At 43.3% G+C, this 19024-nt stretch overlaps 1 protein-coding gene and 2 long non-coding RNA genes across 4 annotated transcripts in view; 1 reads left to right on the plus strand and 2 right to left on the minus strand.

Annotated features, from left to right (window-relative positions):
* GRM5 (glutamate metabotropic receptor 5) overlaps nucleotides 1-18988 on the plus strand; it is a 374881-nt gene extending 355893 nt beyond the window's left edge. Inside the window, exon 9 of the mRNA XM_072969029.1 lies at nucleotides 14092-18988. Within this exon, the coding sequence (XP_072825130.1) occupies nucleotides 14092-15004 (913 nt within the window). The 3' untranslated portion in view covers nucleotides 15005-18988. The remainder of the gene's footprint in view (nucleotides 1-14091) is intronic.
* On the minus strand, nucleotides 1444-14253 carry LOC140698658 (uncharacterized). Of its 2 annotated transcripts, none has more exons than XR_012076458.1 (3): nucleotides 14032-14253; nucleotides 1762-1896; nucleotides 1444-1526 (listed from the first exon to the last, which is right to left on the minus strand). It is a non-coding gene; the product is annotated as an uncharacterized lncRNA (long non-coding RNA). The 2 variants fall into 2 exon arrangements; XR_012076459.1 differs by lacking the exon at nucleotides 14032-14253 and adding an exon at nucleotides 3580-3680.
* The window catches only part of LOC107034169 (uncharacterized), an 88169-nt gene continuing 84528 nt past the window's right edge, over nucleotides 15384-19024 (minus strand). Inside the window, exons 2-3 of the long non-coding RNA XR_012076457.1 lie at nucleotides 18747-18825; nucleotides 15384-16124 (exon numbers count right to left, since the gene is read on the minus strand). This is a non-coding gene — a long non-coding RNA (uncharacterized lncRNA). The remainder of the gene's footprint in view (nucleotides 16125-18746; nucleotides 18826-19024) is intronic.

A 19024-nucleotide genomic window follows, 5' to 3' on the forward strand; every position in this document is an offset into this window, starting at 1 on the left:
ATTGGATCTCAGTGTGTCTGGAAGATAAGCCTCAGTCGATCATCCTTGGGAGCAAACTCAATAAACTGCTACTGGGGTCCCCGGTTTCCTTCCATTCAGATATGACAAAGTGGCATAATTCCTGCACTTGAAAATCAGCCAGACAGCATCAGAGTTGGCTGGACCAGGTGAAAATGACGGCATCAGATGAGCGCAGGGGCTCTGACCAAAGTGACTTCTGATTTGAGGCAACCGTCTAGGAAGGGAGTTCCCTAACCTAGCAAACATGGCTGCCTATCAAACGTCCTGGGGCAAAATCTTGGGCAAAATACCTTAGGAATCTGTAGTGTACCAAGTTTCCAAGGTCATTCGGATTTAGTCAGTCCATAAACTGATATTTTTGGAATAATCCATTTGCCTAGGGAATGACATGAGCTATTCATGGCAAATAGTACGTCTCAGTCCTGTCATGCAGTGCTCGTGGGACTGGAACCCAGTCCTGATCGGCCCAGCGACTGGATTTGCTCAAGGTTATCTTGGTTGAGAAATGGGGAGGAGGAGACAGGAGAAAGTGGGACACAGAGGGTAAGGGGACCGCAGATCAATCAGACCAAGCTTCCTTGGGTCCGGTCCAGATCTGCGGGGGTAGCTACTCAATGTGTCTACACTGGGAATGATCAGCAGTAAGATACCATTTAGCTTTATGTCTCCCCACTTGTCTGGATGTCGGCCAGGTAATGGCAAGGCAGAGGGGAACCTGCACGCTGGAGTAAAGACGGTCCCACTGGGCCGAACACCTCAGCCCCACAGAAAAGCATGGTTAAGTGGGAACAAACGGTCTTCCCTTCCTACTTTTCCTTCCTTCCCATTTCTTTAGCATCAAATAAAAACTGACAAAGAGAGAGAAAGAGTGTGTGGGATGGAGAAGGAGTCCTTTAGTCCTCTCAGGGAGCTTCCCATCAGGGAGGAAAAAAGGCCTTGAGACTTATAGCAGGAGAGGCTAAAGTTTCTAAGGCCTTCGCAACTTTTTGTTCCAACTTCATAATTACTCATATAAACACACACACACACGCACACACAGACGTTAATACAGGAGAAATGAGTTTAAAATAGACATTAAGGGAACAGTATTACGATATCAGCAAGGAGACAACTGCAATGTAAACTATTTCTAAATAAGGGGTCAGAATAGTTGATCCCAATCTGCTTGCTCCAGAATTGAAAGGGGGAGCTGGGGAAAGGCTAACTGGGTGAGACTTTTATAGATGCTTTGAGTAGCAGCTGGTAGGCCCTCTTTCTTATCCACTCCCACTCCTCCCCCAGCTGCTTCCCAGAGTCATAGTCAAGTACCATGTCCACTCTGCAAACATCTGTGGCCGTCACCAAACAACCAGTCCCAGGGAGGGCTAAGAGAAGCTCAAACCACCACAGAAAACCAGGCATGTCACCCAGAGTCTCACTTGCCTGTGGTTTCTGTGATGAAACTACAGCATGGGCAGAACGCTATGGACTCCGTGCCTGGAGAGATCCTTCCAGAGCCACGCTGCCTGGCGGGAGAGGAGGAGTTTAACAAAGCACACAGTCAGAGCACAGCAGAGCACCATGACCCCATCTGCAGCACTGGCGGGGCCTCAGGGACACCCCCTTCCATCTCCCTCCCCCTCCCCCCACCCCCACGTTTGGAAAGGAATAGGAATGCTCTGTGGCTCCATAACACTCTCGCTTCGTGAAATAGTACACTGCTGTTTTCCCTTTTGATAGAGATCTTTTATTTTTACTGACATGTAGCTGATTTGCTGTTTTCCTTTTATGTGAGTTTTCTTTTCCTTCTTCTGTCTGACTGTTAGCATCACTTGCAGTCTTCTCCTGTTTTCACGGTGGGCAGTCTAAGTGTGTTTCAGAGCAGAGTCCTCCCGACTGCAAGAGAAGTGAGAGAGTCCTAAACAGGGCCCGGAGCCCGGAACTCTTTAAACCACGTTACTGTGGGAGTTCATCTGAGATGGTCCACCGACAGGAACGGCTGGGACCCCCACAGTGAATCGTATTATCCCGTCTCAGCAGGGGGATTCCACCCCAGTGCTCCTCTGAGTCTGCGATCTGCTGTGCTCACGTGACACCCCATGAAGGAGAGGCACGGACGTTCTGAGCCTCCCAGTCTCTCTCTGGGAAAGGGCCTCCTTAATCAGATGAGATAGGTCTACAGTCCCCACTCAATGCTTGAAGGAGGGAGGGTGGCACAGCGTTTTTTTTTTTCAATTGTTGCTATATCATGATAGCAGTTATGTGAGGTCACCCACCCCCAATCAGTTGGGTAACTGATTTTCACCCAGTAGAGGCAGCATCTAACTTTAGTGGGTACAAATGTTTAATAAAGCCTTAGAGTATCTGGTAACAATGACGTCACAATGATCATTATTAAATGAAAAAGGAACTCAGACTTGAAGATTATCCCAAAGGGTAATGCCTATGTTAGGATTCTTTTGTCTTTCATTCATTCAGTTATTTCTTCTTTCGTGTAATGCTCATTTATTAAGCACCTACTATGAGCCAAGCACTTACAAGACTCTGGAGATAAATGAATGACCAAATCATAACCAACACCCTTGATAATTGTCCACTGGGGATCAGAGCCAGAGAAACAGATCATTGCAACCTAGTATGGAACCCCTCTCCCATAGAACAATTATTTATCAGATTAACTCCTCACTCAATATCACAAACAATAGCCTATGCCAGCACAAAGAGAATGCAGAGTAATAGAAACTACGTAATAATAATAAACTTGAATTGAGTGTTCAGAAAGGGCTAGGCACACACTTACATACAATTAAGAGCCCACAGAAGAGAACGATTCTGCCTTTGCAGCGCAGGAGAGGCCGGCTGGCTGCTGAGGGACAGAGGAGCACGGCTGCGGTGGCCCGCTCCTCCTGCCCCCCAAAGTCAGCTTCAAAGTAATGTTCTGACTTAGAGATGTTCTAAAACAGATAAGACCAAGACTAGCGATTGCTGCCATTAGCAGTCCCTTCACAAATGTTATATGTTAAGTTCTCCTAAGAACAGTATAAGCCATATTTTTCCTTTCCGTGGTACATCTGAGCTCACACAGTGTGTGTCTTTATCTGACTTATTACACTTAGTATAATGCCCTCAGGCTGCATCCACGTTGTCACAAATGGCAGGATCTCCTTCTTTTTCAAGGCTGAATAATATTTTCTTTATCCATTTGTCCACCGGTGGACTCTTTGGTTGCTTCCACATCTTGGCTATGGTAAACAATGCTGCAGTGAGCATGGGGGCAGAGGTGTCTTTTCAAGATATTGATTTCATTTCTTTTGGATAAATACTCAGAAGGGATATTGCTGGATTCATAGAGCAGTGTGATTTTTAATGTTTTGAGGAACCACCAAGCTGTTTCCCACAGTGGCTGCACCAATTTATATTCCCACCAGAGTGTGCAAGCGTTCCCTTTCCTCCACATCCTTGCTAACAATAGTTATTTCTGTTCTCTTTGATAGTGGGCATTCTAACAGGTGTGAGGTGGTGTCTCATCGTGGCTTTGATTTGTATTTCCCCGAGGACGTCGAGCACCTTTTCACATACCTGTTGGCCATTTGCATGTCTTCTTTGGAAGAATGTCCATTCAGAAGAGATACATTTTATTTATCCATTTACCAGTCAGTGGACATTTAGGTTGTTAGCCGACTGTGATGAATGCTGCAAAGAACACGGGAATGAATGCTAATACCTCTTCGAGAGCCTGATTTCAATTTTTTTGGATATGTACTCAGAAGTGCAGGGGGAGGGTATAGCTGAGTGGTAGAGTGTGCGCCTAGCATGCATGAGCTCCTGGGTTCCATCCCAGGTAACTCCAGTGAAATAAATAAACCTAACCCCCGCCCAAATTAAAATAAATAAATAAAAAGTAAGTTTAAAAAAGATATGTAAAAAAGAAGTGGGATTGTGGGAGCAAGTGACAGTCTGTTTTCAATTTTTTGAGGAAATTCTATACTGTTTTCCACAGGTGTTGCCACAGTTTGCAGTCCCACCAACAGTGCACCAGGGCTCTAATTTCTCCACATCCCCACCAACACTTGTTATCTTTCACGGCTTTTTTGATTAATAGCCATTCCTAACAGGTGTGAATTGACAACAGTACTGTAACGTTCATCAGAAAGTGTAAGTGGGTAGTCTCATCTTAAGTGTCCTCACCACAGTATAAGAAAGAAAGAAGAAAGAAAAAGAAAGGAGGAAAGAAAGAAAGAAGGAGGGAGGGAGGAAGGGGTGCAAAGATAAATATGAAGCATGTGAAACATCCCAAAGGGAATGGAACTGGAACTGACCCAGTGCCTCATGTCTGTGGCACATGCCATTTTACACAATAAGAAAAAATAGTCAAAAAATATCTTTCTTAAACGAGGAGCTTTGAATAGATAATAAACACGTTGGTGGTAGATATCCAACCAAAAAAATCAAGCCTCGACACTAAAGTGCTCTTCAGACATCAGATTTACATTACGTGGATTAGCAGGGGTGCTTCAATCAAGGTCAAAAGGAGGCTTTTGTCTGAACAGCAATCATATTTTCAGGAACCGCTGTAAAACTCTGGGAACATTCTCTTATCCTATAGTCCCCCAGGAGTCATCTCTGCAGTGCTCAGGCCAACGTTGATACAGAGCTTTGGAACTGATTATCAGGTCGTTTATGGACACCAGCTTGGGCGTAGCCATTTCCCATGCTGCTCCACAAGGGGGTGTCAGTGTGCACCTTGACTCAGCGTGCATCTTGGCCCTTAGCACAGGGACAGTATGGTGTGGTGGCAGTGATCTGGGTTTAGGGTCATATTTGAGGCACTGTTCTGCCTCTTATTTTGAGTTAGACAACTTAGTCAAGTTCCATTAACCTGAGTTTTTGCGTCTATGATACAGGTTACTAGTCCCTGTCTATACCAGGTGTTCATGACAATAGAATTGACTTCTTTCTCTCACACTCCCAGCCCACCCACTCTGCACCGGGCACCGTAACAAAGCACAGGAGAGGCATGTAGTCGCCACCCTTGGAGTGTTCCCCGCTTAGTGCAGACACGGACTTATAAATAAGCCATTAGAAATGCCATTCGGTAAGTGCTATGTCAAACAGCCATTGTGAAGGTCAAATATAATAATACAGGTGTTGTGAGGGAGAAAGTTCTATTCAAATGGGAGCTATTATCATGCAGGATTCTCTTCTCCTTTGTCATCAATCCCAATCCCATGTTTTATTCAAGGTTTAAATCAAGCTGGATTCTTCCACAAAGTCTTCCAGCCCACAGGCACAAAACAGCTGTGTCCTCTTTGTTTCTCTCTTTACTCAGTTGCAATCTGGGTGTTATAGTGATTGCTGGGGGAAAAAAATCATTTCCTCTTTTGGAAAAAACAATCTTCTTAGTTGAAGCACCTCAACTAAGCCTAGAATTTATACTTCAGCATGAGGAGGAGTTCAGCTTTGAGTCTGGGTTACGGAATTATGGATTGAAAGGAACAGCTTAATTTGAGAAAGAAAACTCTGTGCTGATCCAGCACCTGCCTCTGCTTGGCACAGGCTCCTGCGTGTCCTTCGTGAGATGCTTTCTCGCTGTGAGGACCTGGGGGAAGCCGCAGCTGCGCTAGACCGTCGGGCACTCTCATAACCCACCCTGGATGGACACAGAGCCCTCTGAAAAGGCCTGTGGTCGCTGTTAGACCAAAGACGGGTTAAAAATAGGGCTGAGCGGTTCTCCTCTTGCAAGGACTTTATTAGGGGCTAAATGCCTACTAAGAGATGTCCTCTGGGGGAATTATCTTAGAAGCGTGCAGCCTGCTCCAGCTACTTAAAAGGGAGGCAAAAGTCCACCACAGGGTTGTTGGAAGGGTTTCCCAGGATTAAGCCCATGGAATTAGTTTCTTTGCCATATATGCAAGACTCACATTAATTGGGATTTTGTTTATCCATGTTATTTTAACATTCCCCAGGCTTAAGGCCTTGGTAAGCTCCACTTTATTTGCAAATCCTTCCTTGAAACTTCTTTCCCCCACCGTGAGCAACCTTTTCTCTGAATTCCTCTAATACTAACAAGAAAAACGCAATGCAAGAGGACAAATATCTTTTTTTCATGATGGTTTTCATATCAGTATGTTTCTTTCTACCCTCATTTGGGCCACACCTGTTAGCATCTTAACCCTGTATCCCTGAACTATTAAAACAACTTCTTAAATCTGCCCTGGGAACCACTATTGCTTGTGCCAATCTTCCTGGTTCCTCACTGCCTAACGGACTAATTAACTTAAATATTAATTAGGCTTGAACATTCTTCTGAAGTAGGACCAGGACTGGGGCCAGATAAAGAATAAGGTCAATGGACGCAGCTGTGGTGAGGGTTTAAAGAAGATTATGGCATGTGTGTGTTCTCAGGAGTCTTCTCTGCAATGTTCAAGCCAATGTTGATACAGAGATTTGTTGAGTTCGAGAAGGAAGATCAAATACATAAAATATAAAATAACAACAGAGAACTCTTATGGTTGAAGAATAACACAGAAGAGCCATGAGTATTTCTTTATATATTCATTTATTGATTGATCAAGCATGTAGATACATATGCATCTGATATTAGGCCATCTCTCTGGCCTAAGATATTAGATCGCCTGTCTATTTCAGACGCTAATAAGAAGTCCAAGGTCAATTACTAATGAGTTATTAAAATAGCAAAAGAAAGTAGAAGAAAGAAGATCCTTGTAGGTCAGGGGAAGCCTGGAAGAATTTTTATAGCAGACAAAAAAAATCTAAACTCTACTTTCTGATGCCTTAACTTCTTACTCCATCCCTAGACACACTGGACTACTGGTTACCTCTTGGCACATTCCTTGTGGATTCCTGGACTGCCATCACCGCTGTGATTCCTGGAGAGCAATTCTTAGCACTCTCTTTCTGGGTTTTGCCGTAACCTACTAATTGTTCAAGGCCTAGACGCCATCTGTCTCCTGTAGGCAGGCAGCACTTCCTGGCCACTCCCCTCCTGCTGGAAATGGTTTCCTCCTCCGTGAAGTTTTGAATCCCTTGTGGTCTGTACCCTCTAGGAATGCAGTGAACTGGCTGCTTGTTCCTATCTCCACCATCCCTCCCTCACCTCGCGTTTAGCATCCTCCCCCCGTCCCTCTGCTTCCTCATTTCAAGGTCCTGGGGAAAAGGAGAACAACCTTCATCAAAATGCTGTGAGTAACTCATACTGTCAGCCTTCTTCCATGTGTATCTTCTCTCTTGAATTCAGTTATACCCTCTTTGAAGGCAGTCTCTTACACCAATAACTCTCAGCCACAGTATCAAAAAGCACCGATGAATCACAATCATTTACAAAGGTATCACAAATCACGTATTACCAATATTAGTTGAAATACCAAAATACTGCAGATTTAAGGTTATCACTGACATTATACCACTTTCATTTATTGGTATTCTAAAATAAGTCAGAGAGAAAGTAAATGTGCTATACACAGGATAGCTGTCTTTTGTTGAGTCACAGCATGAAGAAAACAAAAAAGGTTGAAATTGCCTTATTAATCGATATGGTTGTAAGCTTCAAGTGCCTTCATCATCAAGAAATCCAATTATTATCTTTGTCAAATGTAAGTGCTCAGTCACCCTGTGCTATTCAAATTAGCAATCACAGAGAGATGCAGGGTGCTTTCTTGAGACTGCAAAATATATGACTGAGAAGTAAAGAGATGCAGGATAAGAGAGAATATGAATCAAATCACTACTAACTTATCTACTTAAAAATACATATCATCACCAGATAACGTCTGAGGCTTCTCTTCCGTGAAGGAAGGAGAGCTCACTTCAGGAAGTAAATAAAGACAGTGTACAGTCACGGACAAGGGAATGGAAAATCATGCCACGATATTAGTCCCCACTTTGCCATTTTTTGTGTAACCTTAGATAAGTCATCTTATCTCATGGAGCCTCAGTTAGAAAACTGAGACTATTTCTGAAAGGGGGATAAAGACTCTGATTCTATCTATCTTTGACTATCAGTGTTCCTAAAAGCACCACACAAACAGGTGGTGTTGCTTTAGCATGTCTGTATCAGATAACGTAGTCCTTGACTTCATTTCCATTCACTCAAGTGTTCTTCTCTATACATACAACTCTAGTGCATACATCATCATGGCCATTTAAATTGTTTTTGTCAGAGGGGGAGAGTATAGCTCAAGAGGTAAAGGGCAAGCTCATCATGCACGAGGTCCTGAGTTCAATTCCCCAGCACCTCCTCCAAGTAAAAAAAAAAAAAAAAAAGGCAAAATGTGTGGGGAAAAAATCTGTTTTTGTCAGCAAGACTGCTGTTTACATCCATCTATGCTGTAACTGGGTAAATTTATAGAGATGATTCTGCCATTTTCTTATACATTTTGGAGTATTTCTTAGTGTAATTGTCAAAATCAAGACGTCAAGTTTTAGGCAAGGCTCAGAAAGAAATTTTTCCACCTAATTTAGAATGCCTGAATATAAACAGTAGCAGATTCCCCAGTATCTTTTAAAAATTATATTTCCATATTTTGTAGTTCAAAGCAAATTACTGAAAGCAAACTAGATTGATAAAAAATTTAAGAAAATGTACAGAAAGTTGGAACTACAATTACAAATTTCCTGCTTATAACATTTTTAATTCATAAAATTATTTTATTGACCTAATACTGTCTGATGTCATTCCAAAAAACATACTTGCTAATGATGTTACAAGGTTTTTACATTTTTTAAATACTTTTTGGTATTAGGAACCTCATAATCTTACTAGACCTCTCTCCTGGCTACCTGTCAACTCAAAATCACCAACAGGAGAGGCTTATGTAGATAATTTTTTCATAAAAAGCATTTGTTGATTTTCAGAGGATATATTTGACTTTCCATATGCCCTGAACCTGTGCAACTTAGGAAGGCATTAACAGAGCATGTAACAAAAGAGAATAAGAGCCTAGTTTTTTTTTAATTCAGTAAAATATTCTGAGAATTTTAATTGCTTATATGCCACGAATAAAACCCTAAATGGGTTCTGAGGGGAAGAAAGAATACACAGATCATTCAACAGCCATTTAAAATGAACACAAAAATTCTAAACTCCATCAACTTTTTTGACAGTCAAGCTCTCTATTAACATTTGCTTCCTGACAATGGTGTGCCTCGGCAGTATGCTCTGATTCCTGCAGGTTTTGGCAGCTGAATAGAGAAATTGGGAGAAGTCATTGAGCTGACATTCAGAGCCTGCTTGAAATGAATAAATTATTTACGTGTCCCACATGGAAGAGAAGACGAGGGAGATTCAACTTCTGAGAATAAAGGCAGAAGGTGTCATTTTGGCAGACCCAAAATGTGAACAAAAAACAAACGAACAAAAAACCTAAACCTCAAATAACATTATTGAAATGCTGGGGGCTTTTTTGTTGTTGGTTTTGGTTTTGTTTTTTTTTTTCTCAGAAATAAAGAGCAAATCATCATAGAAAAGAGAGCATTAGACTACATAGTATTATATTAGGCAAAAGGGATAACTGGTGCCTGCAAAGAGCAAGAAGGTTTTCTACTTTTGTTTCATTTTCTTTTTTTGGCCAATGTGTCCTGCTTCCCCGATGTAGCAAACCATTGGCTGTGCCTCTCCCTCCAATCCTCTCTCCCCTTCCTCCTTCCCTAAAGCCCAAGATACTAGCTGGGGAAGGTAAAGCGCTGTAGATGGGTAAGGAGAAGTTCTCTTTCCTTTTTCTTGCCTCAGGCTCTAGGACAAAGGTATAATCCTGACGCTTAAAAAAAATTCTCAGCCTAACTACTAATAAACACCATTCTACCTCCATTGAATGGAAGGTTTGATGGGGATAAATAGCTCCTCACAGAGATGCTGAGCTTTCTAAAGTACCCTTTCGGTTCCTCCCAGAAATCCTATGGGGTGGGGAGAGATGGTTCATTTTTCACCAGTAAGCAAAGAGTCTCAAAGCTATTAAGTGATTCTCCCAACATCCATCAGGGTCAGAACCTAGACCTTCATTCTGGGTCCACTACCCATACTGTCTCAATTCGTTTTCATGACTGAGAAGTTTCACTAGAACAGATATATATGAATTACCAAAAAAAACAAAAAAGAGTAACAACAACTTCCTTTGTGATTTGCACAAGTAGATATCAAGATCTGTGGTTTTTTTACTTAGTGTAGGAAATATCTTTTATCTGTATACACTGAGTGCTTATGATTACAGTGAGTTACGTAAAAAGTAGATGGATCCGCAAGACAAATGAAAAAGAATTTCCTTAACATGGAATTATTTTTAAAACTTAATTCTAACAGAAAAGCAATTCAACTTTTTGAAAAAAATTAAATAGATTTTTTAAATGAAATGCATTTATTCAGTCATTTATCAGCCAAAAAATATACATCGTTGAACACCTACTGTGTTTCAGGCAGTGCACTTGCTGTTAATGGATATAACAGAAAGCAAAGAGCGCTCTGTCTCTGCCTTTGCGACACTCCATCCAGCAGATGAGGTGGACATACAACAAAGAGCTGTTAAGTGCCCAAGGCCAGAACTATGGGCATCTAGCCCAGTGAGGCGTGGGGGCAGGAAAGCTTCCTTCAAGAAAAGGCACTTAAGGAAAAACCTCCCAAAATGATACGAGGTACTTAGGCAGAAAGGAAGGAAAAGGCGGGGGTGGGGGACACACAATGAAACGGCATTTCAGGATGAAGTAAAATTTAGAAGAGCAATAATGTTGAATTTGGTATTGTAGCTGTGATCATCCAAGGAGAAGGACTAGGGTGAGAAAAGATGGGCAGCAAATCAAACCTTAGGTAACTCCAATTTGGGGTACAGTTGGTCAGGTTAAGCGAGAACAAGCAGGAGTATTTTATGGCCTTACCATACGCATCTCCATATCCATTTACTCTGCACTGGTTCCAGGAACCACCCCCTCGCCCCCCTTCCCGCCCCCAGGAAACCAATACCCAGCAGCAGCTCAGGTCTTTCACATAAACCGCATAGTGTGAAGAGTACAGTCGATCCTCCATATCCTCGAATTCACATCCGTGGATTCAGCCAACAGTGGAGTGACTGCTGTGGGCCGAATCCACGAATGTGGTATCAAGAAGGAGGGCTGACTGGAGTATATTGTCTTTGTTTCCTGAAACATAACATTCACTTAGAACGCAAAAGCTAACCACCTCAGATACCTTCTCCTTACTGGAACTTTTCGCCTTCACTGTCTCATTTAATCCTCACAACAATCTTCCCCAAATGATATACTGTCTGCTTTTTACAGAAGTTTAAGGAGATTATTATTTTCCAAGCATCCAGAATGGCAGATCCAGAATTAGAACCCAGATTTTACGATCCTTTGTCCAGTGTACTTTCCGGGAAACCACACAATGGCCCTGTTTGTTAGCTTAAGAACCCTATTCATCCATCAGATGCTTTTTTAAGATCTCACTGTGTGCCAGTGAACAGGACAGACAAGGTCTCTGTCTTCACGGAAACTACATTCTACTAACAGGCTAATATTGTAGGTCAGTTTTTTTTTTTTCTTAAGAATTCTCGTTTACTTTGGAGAAAAAACTATTCTATGACCCAAAGAAGGAGATGAAGTGCTCAGATTTGGATTCCAAGTCTCTGAAGTCTCCTGTGTGCATCTCCATTGTTGTTCAGAGTGTCTGCTGCTCTCTCTCCCATGTGACCACGGACTGTGACACTGTGAGCAGAGACATGGCCAGGAATGATGGCAGTACTTTGTGCAGATGGCTTGGTTAGGAGAGTGTCCTTCTCACACATTCAGCCAAAGGTTTTCAATCTGCTGTCATGTTTGGGGGCATGGCTACAGGTGATTCCAATGCCTGTCACTTTTAAAAGTTGTGTTCCATCAAAACCTCTCTGTGCTGGAAGCAACAACTTCCCTAGAGTAAAGCTTGGTAGAATATATCCAGTTGTGCTTTTAGATTCTAGCTTATGCTTTGTGTAAAAGGGGCCGCAGGCTAATCACCCCTCCCGACCTGTCTGTTTCTTATCCTGCCAGTAAGAGAGAAATGGGGTTGTTCGCGACCATCCTCCCAATTAAATCCCATATGTAATCTGGCCCATTTCTTCTGTGCCATGTTTCAGAAGCTAGTGGGCACCTGGGAAGAAGAAAAGTATTGCAGTGAAAACATACAGGCTGGCAGGTCAGGTTAATGCAAAAGACATAAAAAACAAACCCTGTAACGCTCTGGAGAGGAAAGTTAACAGGTGGGCAGAGTCCCTTTGCTACTGGGGATGCACAGCCACCTCCAAACCTGAAAATAATTTGCCCATTATTTGCAGGAAAAGGGGTAGGGGTGGAGGACATCTCACATTCCAGAATTTTGAAGGACACCAGGTTGCAGTATACTGGGTAGATTAAACGGAATGAGATTTCAGTCAAAGGAGCAGAGAAAGGAAGATGACAAAGAGGAAAGGGACAGACGAAGAAATGGGAACGAGTGTTGGAAAGAGGCAGGAAGCACGCTGTCGGAGGGGCTGGAGAAACAGCAGTCTGTTATCAAGGGAGGGGGCGTCTGAGGCAGAGAGCGTCTAGCAGTTGCAGTTGGCAGGTCCTTTGCACAATTCAATCCTATGCCTGACAAAGGCCGAGCAGCGCCCCAGCAAGGAGGCCAAGGGGGCAATGGGACCCCAGGGAGAAAGGCTAACTTCCTGTTGGAGTTTCTCAGTTTACAAAACACCTGCTGCAGAATCACTTTAGGGAGTAGGGGCCAGAGTGCTTGTAAAAATGCATAGATCCTTGGAACCAATCTGGACAATCAAAATATCCTGCTGGGATCCTCCCCAGGTATTTAAAAAATGCCCTTGCTGAGTCCTACCCACAATTAAATTTAATGATGACTGACTGACATTATAAAATTGGGGTGGCCAAAGCCTTTGTTACAGACAAGGCTATCTCTTGGTCACAGGGCCTAGAACAGAGCTATCTGGACCCAACAGGTCCCCTAGTTACAGAGATCACATGTTCCTTGTGATGGGAAATCACACCAAGGTGTCTCCATCCAACATCCTGAAGGTCAGGCCACATCCCCTGACCACAGGTAAGGTTCTTGATAGACAGTCTGTAGATTCAGGGGCTGCTGTGTCATTTTTAGTGGTAAGGAAGGTACAGTCAGGCTCTGAGGCTGAAGCTCGAGCCTCATCAGAGGCTTTCTTTATCAGGGCAGCTTTCACGTCCCGGGGTAGAGACCAAAAAGGACTATTTGGGAAAGGGAAAAGGGAGAAAGGGCCTGAGAAATCCTATCAGTCAGACAACACTCATCTAGACCCTAATATGAAAGCAGTACTCTCGGTGCCAAAGGCAGTACCACTGCAGGCTCCGTCACAGAATTGTTATTCAAGTTTTAGGCCTAAAAATAAATATGTGGGGAAAATTTCTATGAAATAGGAAAATTCTAATTAATTATAAATCGGTGTATGTGTTCACTGAATTTGCATTTTCCATCAGATAAGCCAGACTAAGTAACACCATGTTCAAAGTCAGGAGTTCCAACAGAAATCTCTAATTAAATGCACCCACCATTGGCCTGCAGTATAAACTATGGATTGAAACCACTGTCTACTTCCTGGTAACTCTTAGCTCCTACCCCTTCCCTTCTCTCTGATGACTGGGTTGAGCTGAGGTCTTGGCTCTGATGTTTCCTTTCAGATGCTGCCAACTTTAGGAAGGCCTCGCCTTGTACCGGGCACATCTGCACGCAACCACAGTCCCGCAAACCCTCACTTCTAGGTCTGCAGTCTAACCAGCTGTCGCACTCACGGGTGGGCTCAGAACTACTACAGAATCCCTTTAAATAGCCCTTTGTCCTTACTAATATTCCCTTTGACGCACTTTCGTGGTTGTCATAAGCAGAAGGCGAGGTGCAAGAAAACAGCCTTTAACTCAGAACAACCAAGTAAAAGCCACTTCCAAGATCTCTTTCCCTGGCGTCCTCGGATGCCTTATTCCCCCAAGAGAACAAGAAAAGCCCTTCCCAGTCCGAGCCCCACAGGCACCCACCGCTGGGGAAGCGCTCCGGGGACCTCACGGAGTCACCTCTCGTCTCCCTTCTCTCCGCAGCTCCAACGGAAAATCGGTCACGTGGGCGCAGAACGAGAAGAGCAGCCGGGGGCAGCACCTGTGGCAGCGGCTGTCCATCCACATCAACAAGAAAGAGAACCCCAACCAAACGGCCGTGATCAAGCCCTTCCCCAAGAGCACGGAGAGCCGCGGCCTGGGCGCGGGCGGCGCGGGCGGCGGCGCGGGCGCGGGGGGCGCGGGCGGCGGCGCGGGGGCGCCGGGCGCGGGCGGCGGCGGGCCCGAGCCCCCGGACGCCGGCCCCAAGGCGCTGTACGACGTGGCGGAGGCCGAGGAGCACTTCCCGGCGCCCGCGCGGCCGCGCTCGCCGTCGCCCATCAGCACGCTGAGCCAGCGCGCGGGCTCGGCCAGCCGCACGGACGACGACGTGCCGTCGCTGCACTCGGAGCCCGCGGCGCGCAGCAGCTCGTCGCAGGGCTCGCTCATGGAGCAGATCAGCAGCGTGGTGACGCGCTTCACGGCCAACATCAGCGAGCTCAACTCCATGATGCTGTCCACCTCGGCTCCCGGCCCCGGCGCGGGCGCCGCGCTCTGCTCGTCCTACCTGATCCCCAAAGAGATCCAGCTGCCCACCACCATGACCACGTTCGCCGAGATCCAGCCGCTGCCCGCCATCGAGGTCACCGGCGGCGCGCAGCCCGCGGCCGCGGCCCCGCCGGCGGGGGGCGCTGCCCGGGAGTCCCCGGCGGCCGGGCCCGAGGCTGCGGCGGCGGGCAAGCCGGACCTGGAGGAGCTGGTGGCGCTCACCCCGCCGTCCCCCTTCAGGGACTCGGTGGACTCGGGGAGTACAACCCCTAACTCGCCAGTGTCCGAGTCGGCCCTCTGTATCCCGTCGTCTCCCAAATATGACACACTGATCATAAGAGATTACACTCAGAGCTCCTCGTCCTTGTGAACGTCATCGGGAACCACGCCGGGTTCCGGAACCGAGCCGAGACCTCCGGGGTTCACGCAGACACAGGGACGAGCCTAGCCGCCTGGTTAAGACCCGAGGTGGAAGACGCCAAGTACACCTGTCATGGAAGCAAGAGATTAATAGTGCTATTTCACACCAACCGACGAAGACACCAACTACAAATCTTTCGGCAGATTTTCTTCTAGTGGCCTTAGAAAACATGGGCTTTTAAGCAACACTGCTTCTATTTCTGAGGGCTGACAAGGAGTCTTTGGAAACAGTTACATACCAAGTGCTTTGCTCTAGGAAAGCAATGAGTGCAAAACAGCGTAACGGAGAGGAAAAGGCATGGTTAATAAAGCAACTGCGAAAAGAAGAAGAAGTTCTGTTTGTTTACTTTAATTCTTTTCCCAGAAGAATCTTTGATTCACCAAACATGAATGTACATTTTCTAACAAACTCAAAATCTGGGACCAAAACGTCAACCCTTCTCTTTTTCCTTTTCTTTTTCCCCTTCTTTGTTCTTTCCTTTAAAGACCTTGGGAAGCAGTAACCTGGGCCCAGTATTTACTGAGGCGTTGTGAGTGTTCCATGCTTCACACAAGTGGATGATGAGCGGGAGCGCTGATGTATGTAGGGCTTTTACCGAAGACTTTCCTCTCCAATGTGGTTGTGAAATCCACTTCCAAAAGCCTGCATCCTGGCCTGGACTCCACCTAGTTATTTCAGTTCACCTCCATTACCCAAGAAAACCAGTGGAAGATTTGACTATTTCACCATGTTGCCAATCAATACTGGAGTAGCAAAAAAATATTTTCTGGAATACTGTTTTGTAATTCCCTCACTGGGGTGCATTGTGTAGCTGGAAATTCTCTTTCTAATAGTAATAATAATTCTTGCACTCCAGCTTGGCTATCTCTTTCATGAAATGTGGCCATTCCTCCTTATGAATGCTGTTCCATTAGCGTTGCCAGCTAAAATACCTAAAATATGCATTTGGGCTTCTCCATTCCTTTCTTTTGAGAATCTGATGCACAAAGAGCTCCTCTGTTCTTTTCAAGTCCCACCACTGGAAGAATGGTCCACAGATCCAATGAAGACATTGTCGTGATTGGAGGGGCTGTTGTTCAAAAAATTAACACAAAATCTTAATACACTGGAAATTTTAAACTGTGTCAAGTCAACTTAGCAGAGATTTAGCTATGCCAGTGAGCAGTGATTTTAACTTTTCTTGGCTGCTTAAACAGGGCAGCTATGAACTATGACAAATGTAGATTTTTCAAAGCAATACAGAATACTAAAACAGAGGAACCTTAACAAGTATAAACCACACACTTTCTTAGCCATTCCAAAAAGAGGCAAAGTGATTATTAATATTTTCCTTTTTAAAATAATTATTAATATAATTTTGTGCACTTCATACTGTCACTTTTTAAATACTGCAGAAAAGAGATTTAAAGTTATACTAGAAACACTTGTGCTTTGATAGGCTCATGTAGGTAGAATTCATAGCTCAAGACCTGCATCCACTGTCATCTCTTTCTTCCTCCCATTACAGCTATCCTCAGGTGCCAAATGTTTTTGATTTTTAAATAAGGATAGTAATAAAAGGAGGAGGTGTCCTATAAATTTAAAGTTTAGTTGACCCAGCCTTATACTAAAGATAGCCTTATGAAAAAGATTTGCTGTGAGGCAGAAGTATATTTTTAGCAGAGAGAAAAATAAAACCTTTTTCCTTTAGTGCAATATCCTTATTTTGGTAAGTGTTTTTTATTTCACATCTACTTAAAAAGGGAATTGAGAAATGAATATATCCATTAGCATAATTTATCATAATTTAGCAAAACTTTTAAAACTTAGAAAAATATACTACTCAACTTTACTTTCCTGGTAACTGTATATTAAGTTATATTGAATCAAATCTCCCAATTTAAATCATTAAAAGCTAACATTAATTTCCTAAAATATAAAATTTTAAAAATCAAACCTCCCATGTGTATTTGAAAATAACATTGTCGGAGCCCCTTGACCCCAAGCATTATAATGAGACTCCCAAAACAGTGACTCTACCTAAGGTTTATGGCTTCACTGAAAGCAAAGGCCTGCCTCGACTTGAAAACACAAATGTAAATGTTTTGCAGTATTAATATCACCAGATCCTCATCAAAAGGGTAGCATTCACCTGGGGATTACTGTCTGGATTCCTTAGGCATTGAAACCTTTCTAAGTATGCTCTTCTATCTTAAGTTTTAAAATCTGTTTCATAAAACCCTTTTGTTGGTTTCCATTTTGTTCTCAAATACAACTTCACTGTGTTGACCAACAGGAGAATGTTTTTAAACCTCTCTCCATGATCAAATCCCTTTTCTAATTTTTTAGTAACATGTTCCTTTAAAAAGTATACTACCTTGTGAGAAAATTCATTAGAGAGTAAAATTTAATGCAAATAAATTGCCATCCAATAATCCTATATGAAATAATAGAGAAACTATAATGAGAAAAATAATTTATCCAATTAGAGGAGAACAAGATGTATTTTTCTGTGTATTTATATACCCTTCGCCACTTCATTCAATGCATTGTATAATACATAATATTATTAGTAATGCATTCTTGGAATCTTTTATTTTGGAATGATGCTAACTCTGTCTCTTTGCCAATTCTAATACCAGGTTCCAAGTAATAAATCTACAATACAAAGAGAACTGAATATTCACTCTAGGGCTAGGACATGAACTTCACAATTCATTTGAGTACCTATTTTCATTGAATTTCCTTGAAACACGTCTGTTCCTGGTGCCCAGTGATAATTCAGTTGGGACCAGTGTGACTGAAAGGAAGGGGAAAGTACAGTGAAATGCTGAGGTTCAGAAAAGTGACCCTTAAAGACAGTCTGGTCCCAGGATGAAAAAAGAAGACCTGGGTTTGATCCAGCTGTATGGGCTATCTAAGCCGTCCACCTGTTCTTCTGTTGTGAGGAGGCGTGGGGGCGGCCTGAGAAGCCCATGTCTGCTTTGGGAAGAACATTTCTCTGGGTTACGGGTGGGGAACAGAAGGGGAGTATGGAAAGGAAAACCATGTGAGATTTGACTGAAGCAAAGAAAAGGCGTAAACCGCGAGTGTGCTAACCCTTGTTAGTAACAGTCTTTCCCAAGTTTCTGCTGTTACCAGCACGTGATCAGGAAGACTAGGCTCTGTTTCCGACTGTCAGTGAATTGTGTAAAGGTTCTGCTGTAGTTCTGCGACTTCCAAACCAGGAATTAAACACTTTTTAAGAAAAAAGAAAGAAAAAAAAAAAAACATTTCCTGTGCTAGTCTCCCGGCAAAATGTACATGTTTTGGAGACTTCAAAAGTATTATCTGAGTTCACATTTAGCCACAGCTTATTAATAACCCTCAAGCTGTCAGAATCTCTATAGTTACTATTTACAATTTTATACTGTGAAAAAATACAGATCAGTGAAAAGCATAAAGGTAAGTCGGCATTCACTTTAAAGAGGGTCTAAGGCCTGGGAGATTGTCTACTATCTGTCGAAGAATGAGGCATGTATAAAAACAGCTGGCTGAATTTCACTGATCTTCCCAATGTGAACAAATATACTATGTATATTGTGTGTATTTCTAGAACTCAATGGCAGCTGCTGGTGGTGTTGTAATTAGAAATCTATATAGAATATAGATGTTTTAGAGAGATGGTGCCAATCCTAAAAGATTTGTGTGGGCTACAAGTGCTTGTACTTACTTTTTTCTGCACTTTAACTGATTTGGTTTTAAAAGTGTGTGCGCGTATCTGTTCTTTTTTTCTGTTGTTGCAGCTTGTACTATTAAAACAATAGAGAATGTTAAATTATTTTGATGTGAATTGCAAATGATTTTTTTCATAAAGTTTAACATTTTTATCAGCATTGTTTTGCTTTGTACTTGTATAATTGTGTTTTATTTTAGTATTTTAAAATACCCTTGCCTGTTTCTCAGTTGTCTAAATCATGTTATAGCTGGTGTTTGTGAAGTCAGTTACTT

The sequence above is a fragment of the Vicugna pacos genome, chromosome 10 (genome assembly GCF_048564905.1).
Source record: "Vicugna pacos chromosome 10, VicPac4, whole genome shotgun sequence".
In the NCBI taxonomy this organism is placed as follows: Eukaryota; Metazoa; Chordata; class Mammalia; order Artiodactyla; family Camelidae; genus Vicugna; species Vicugna pacos.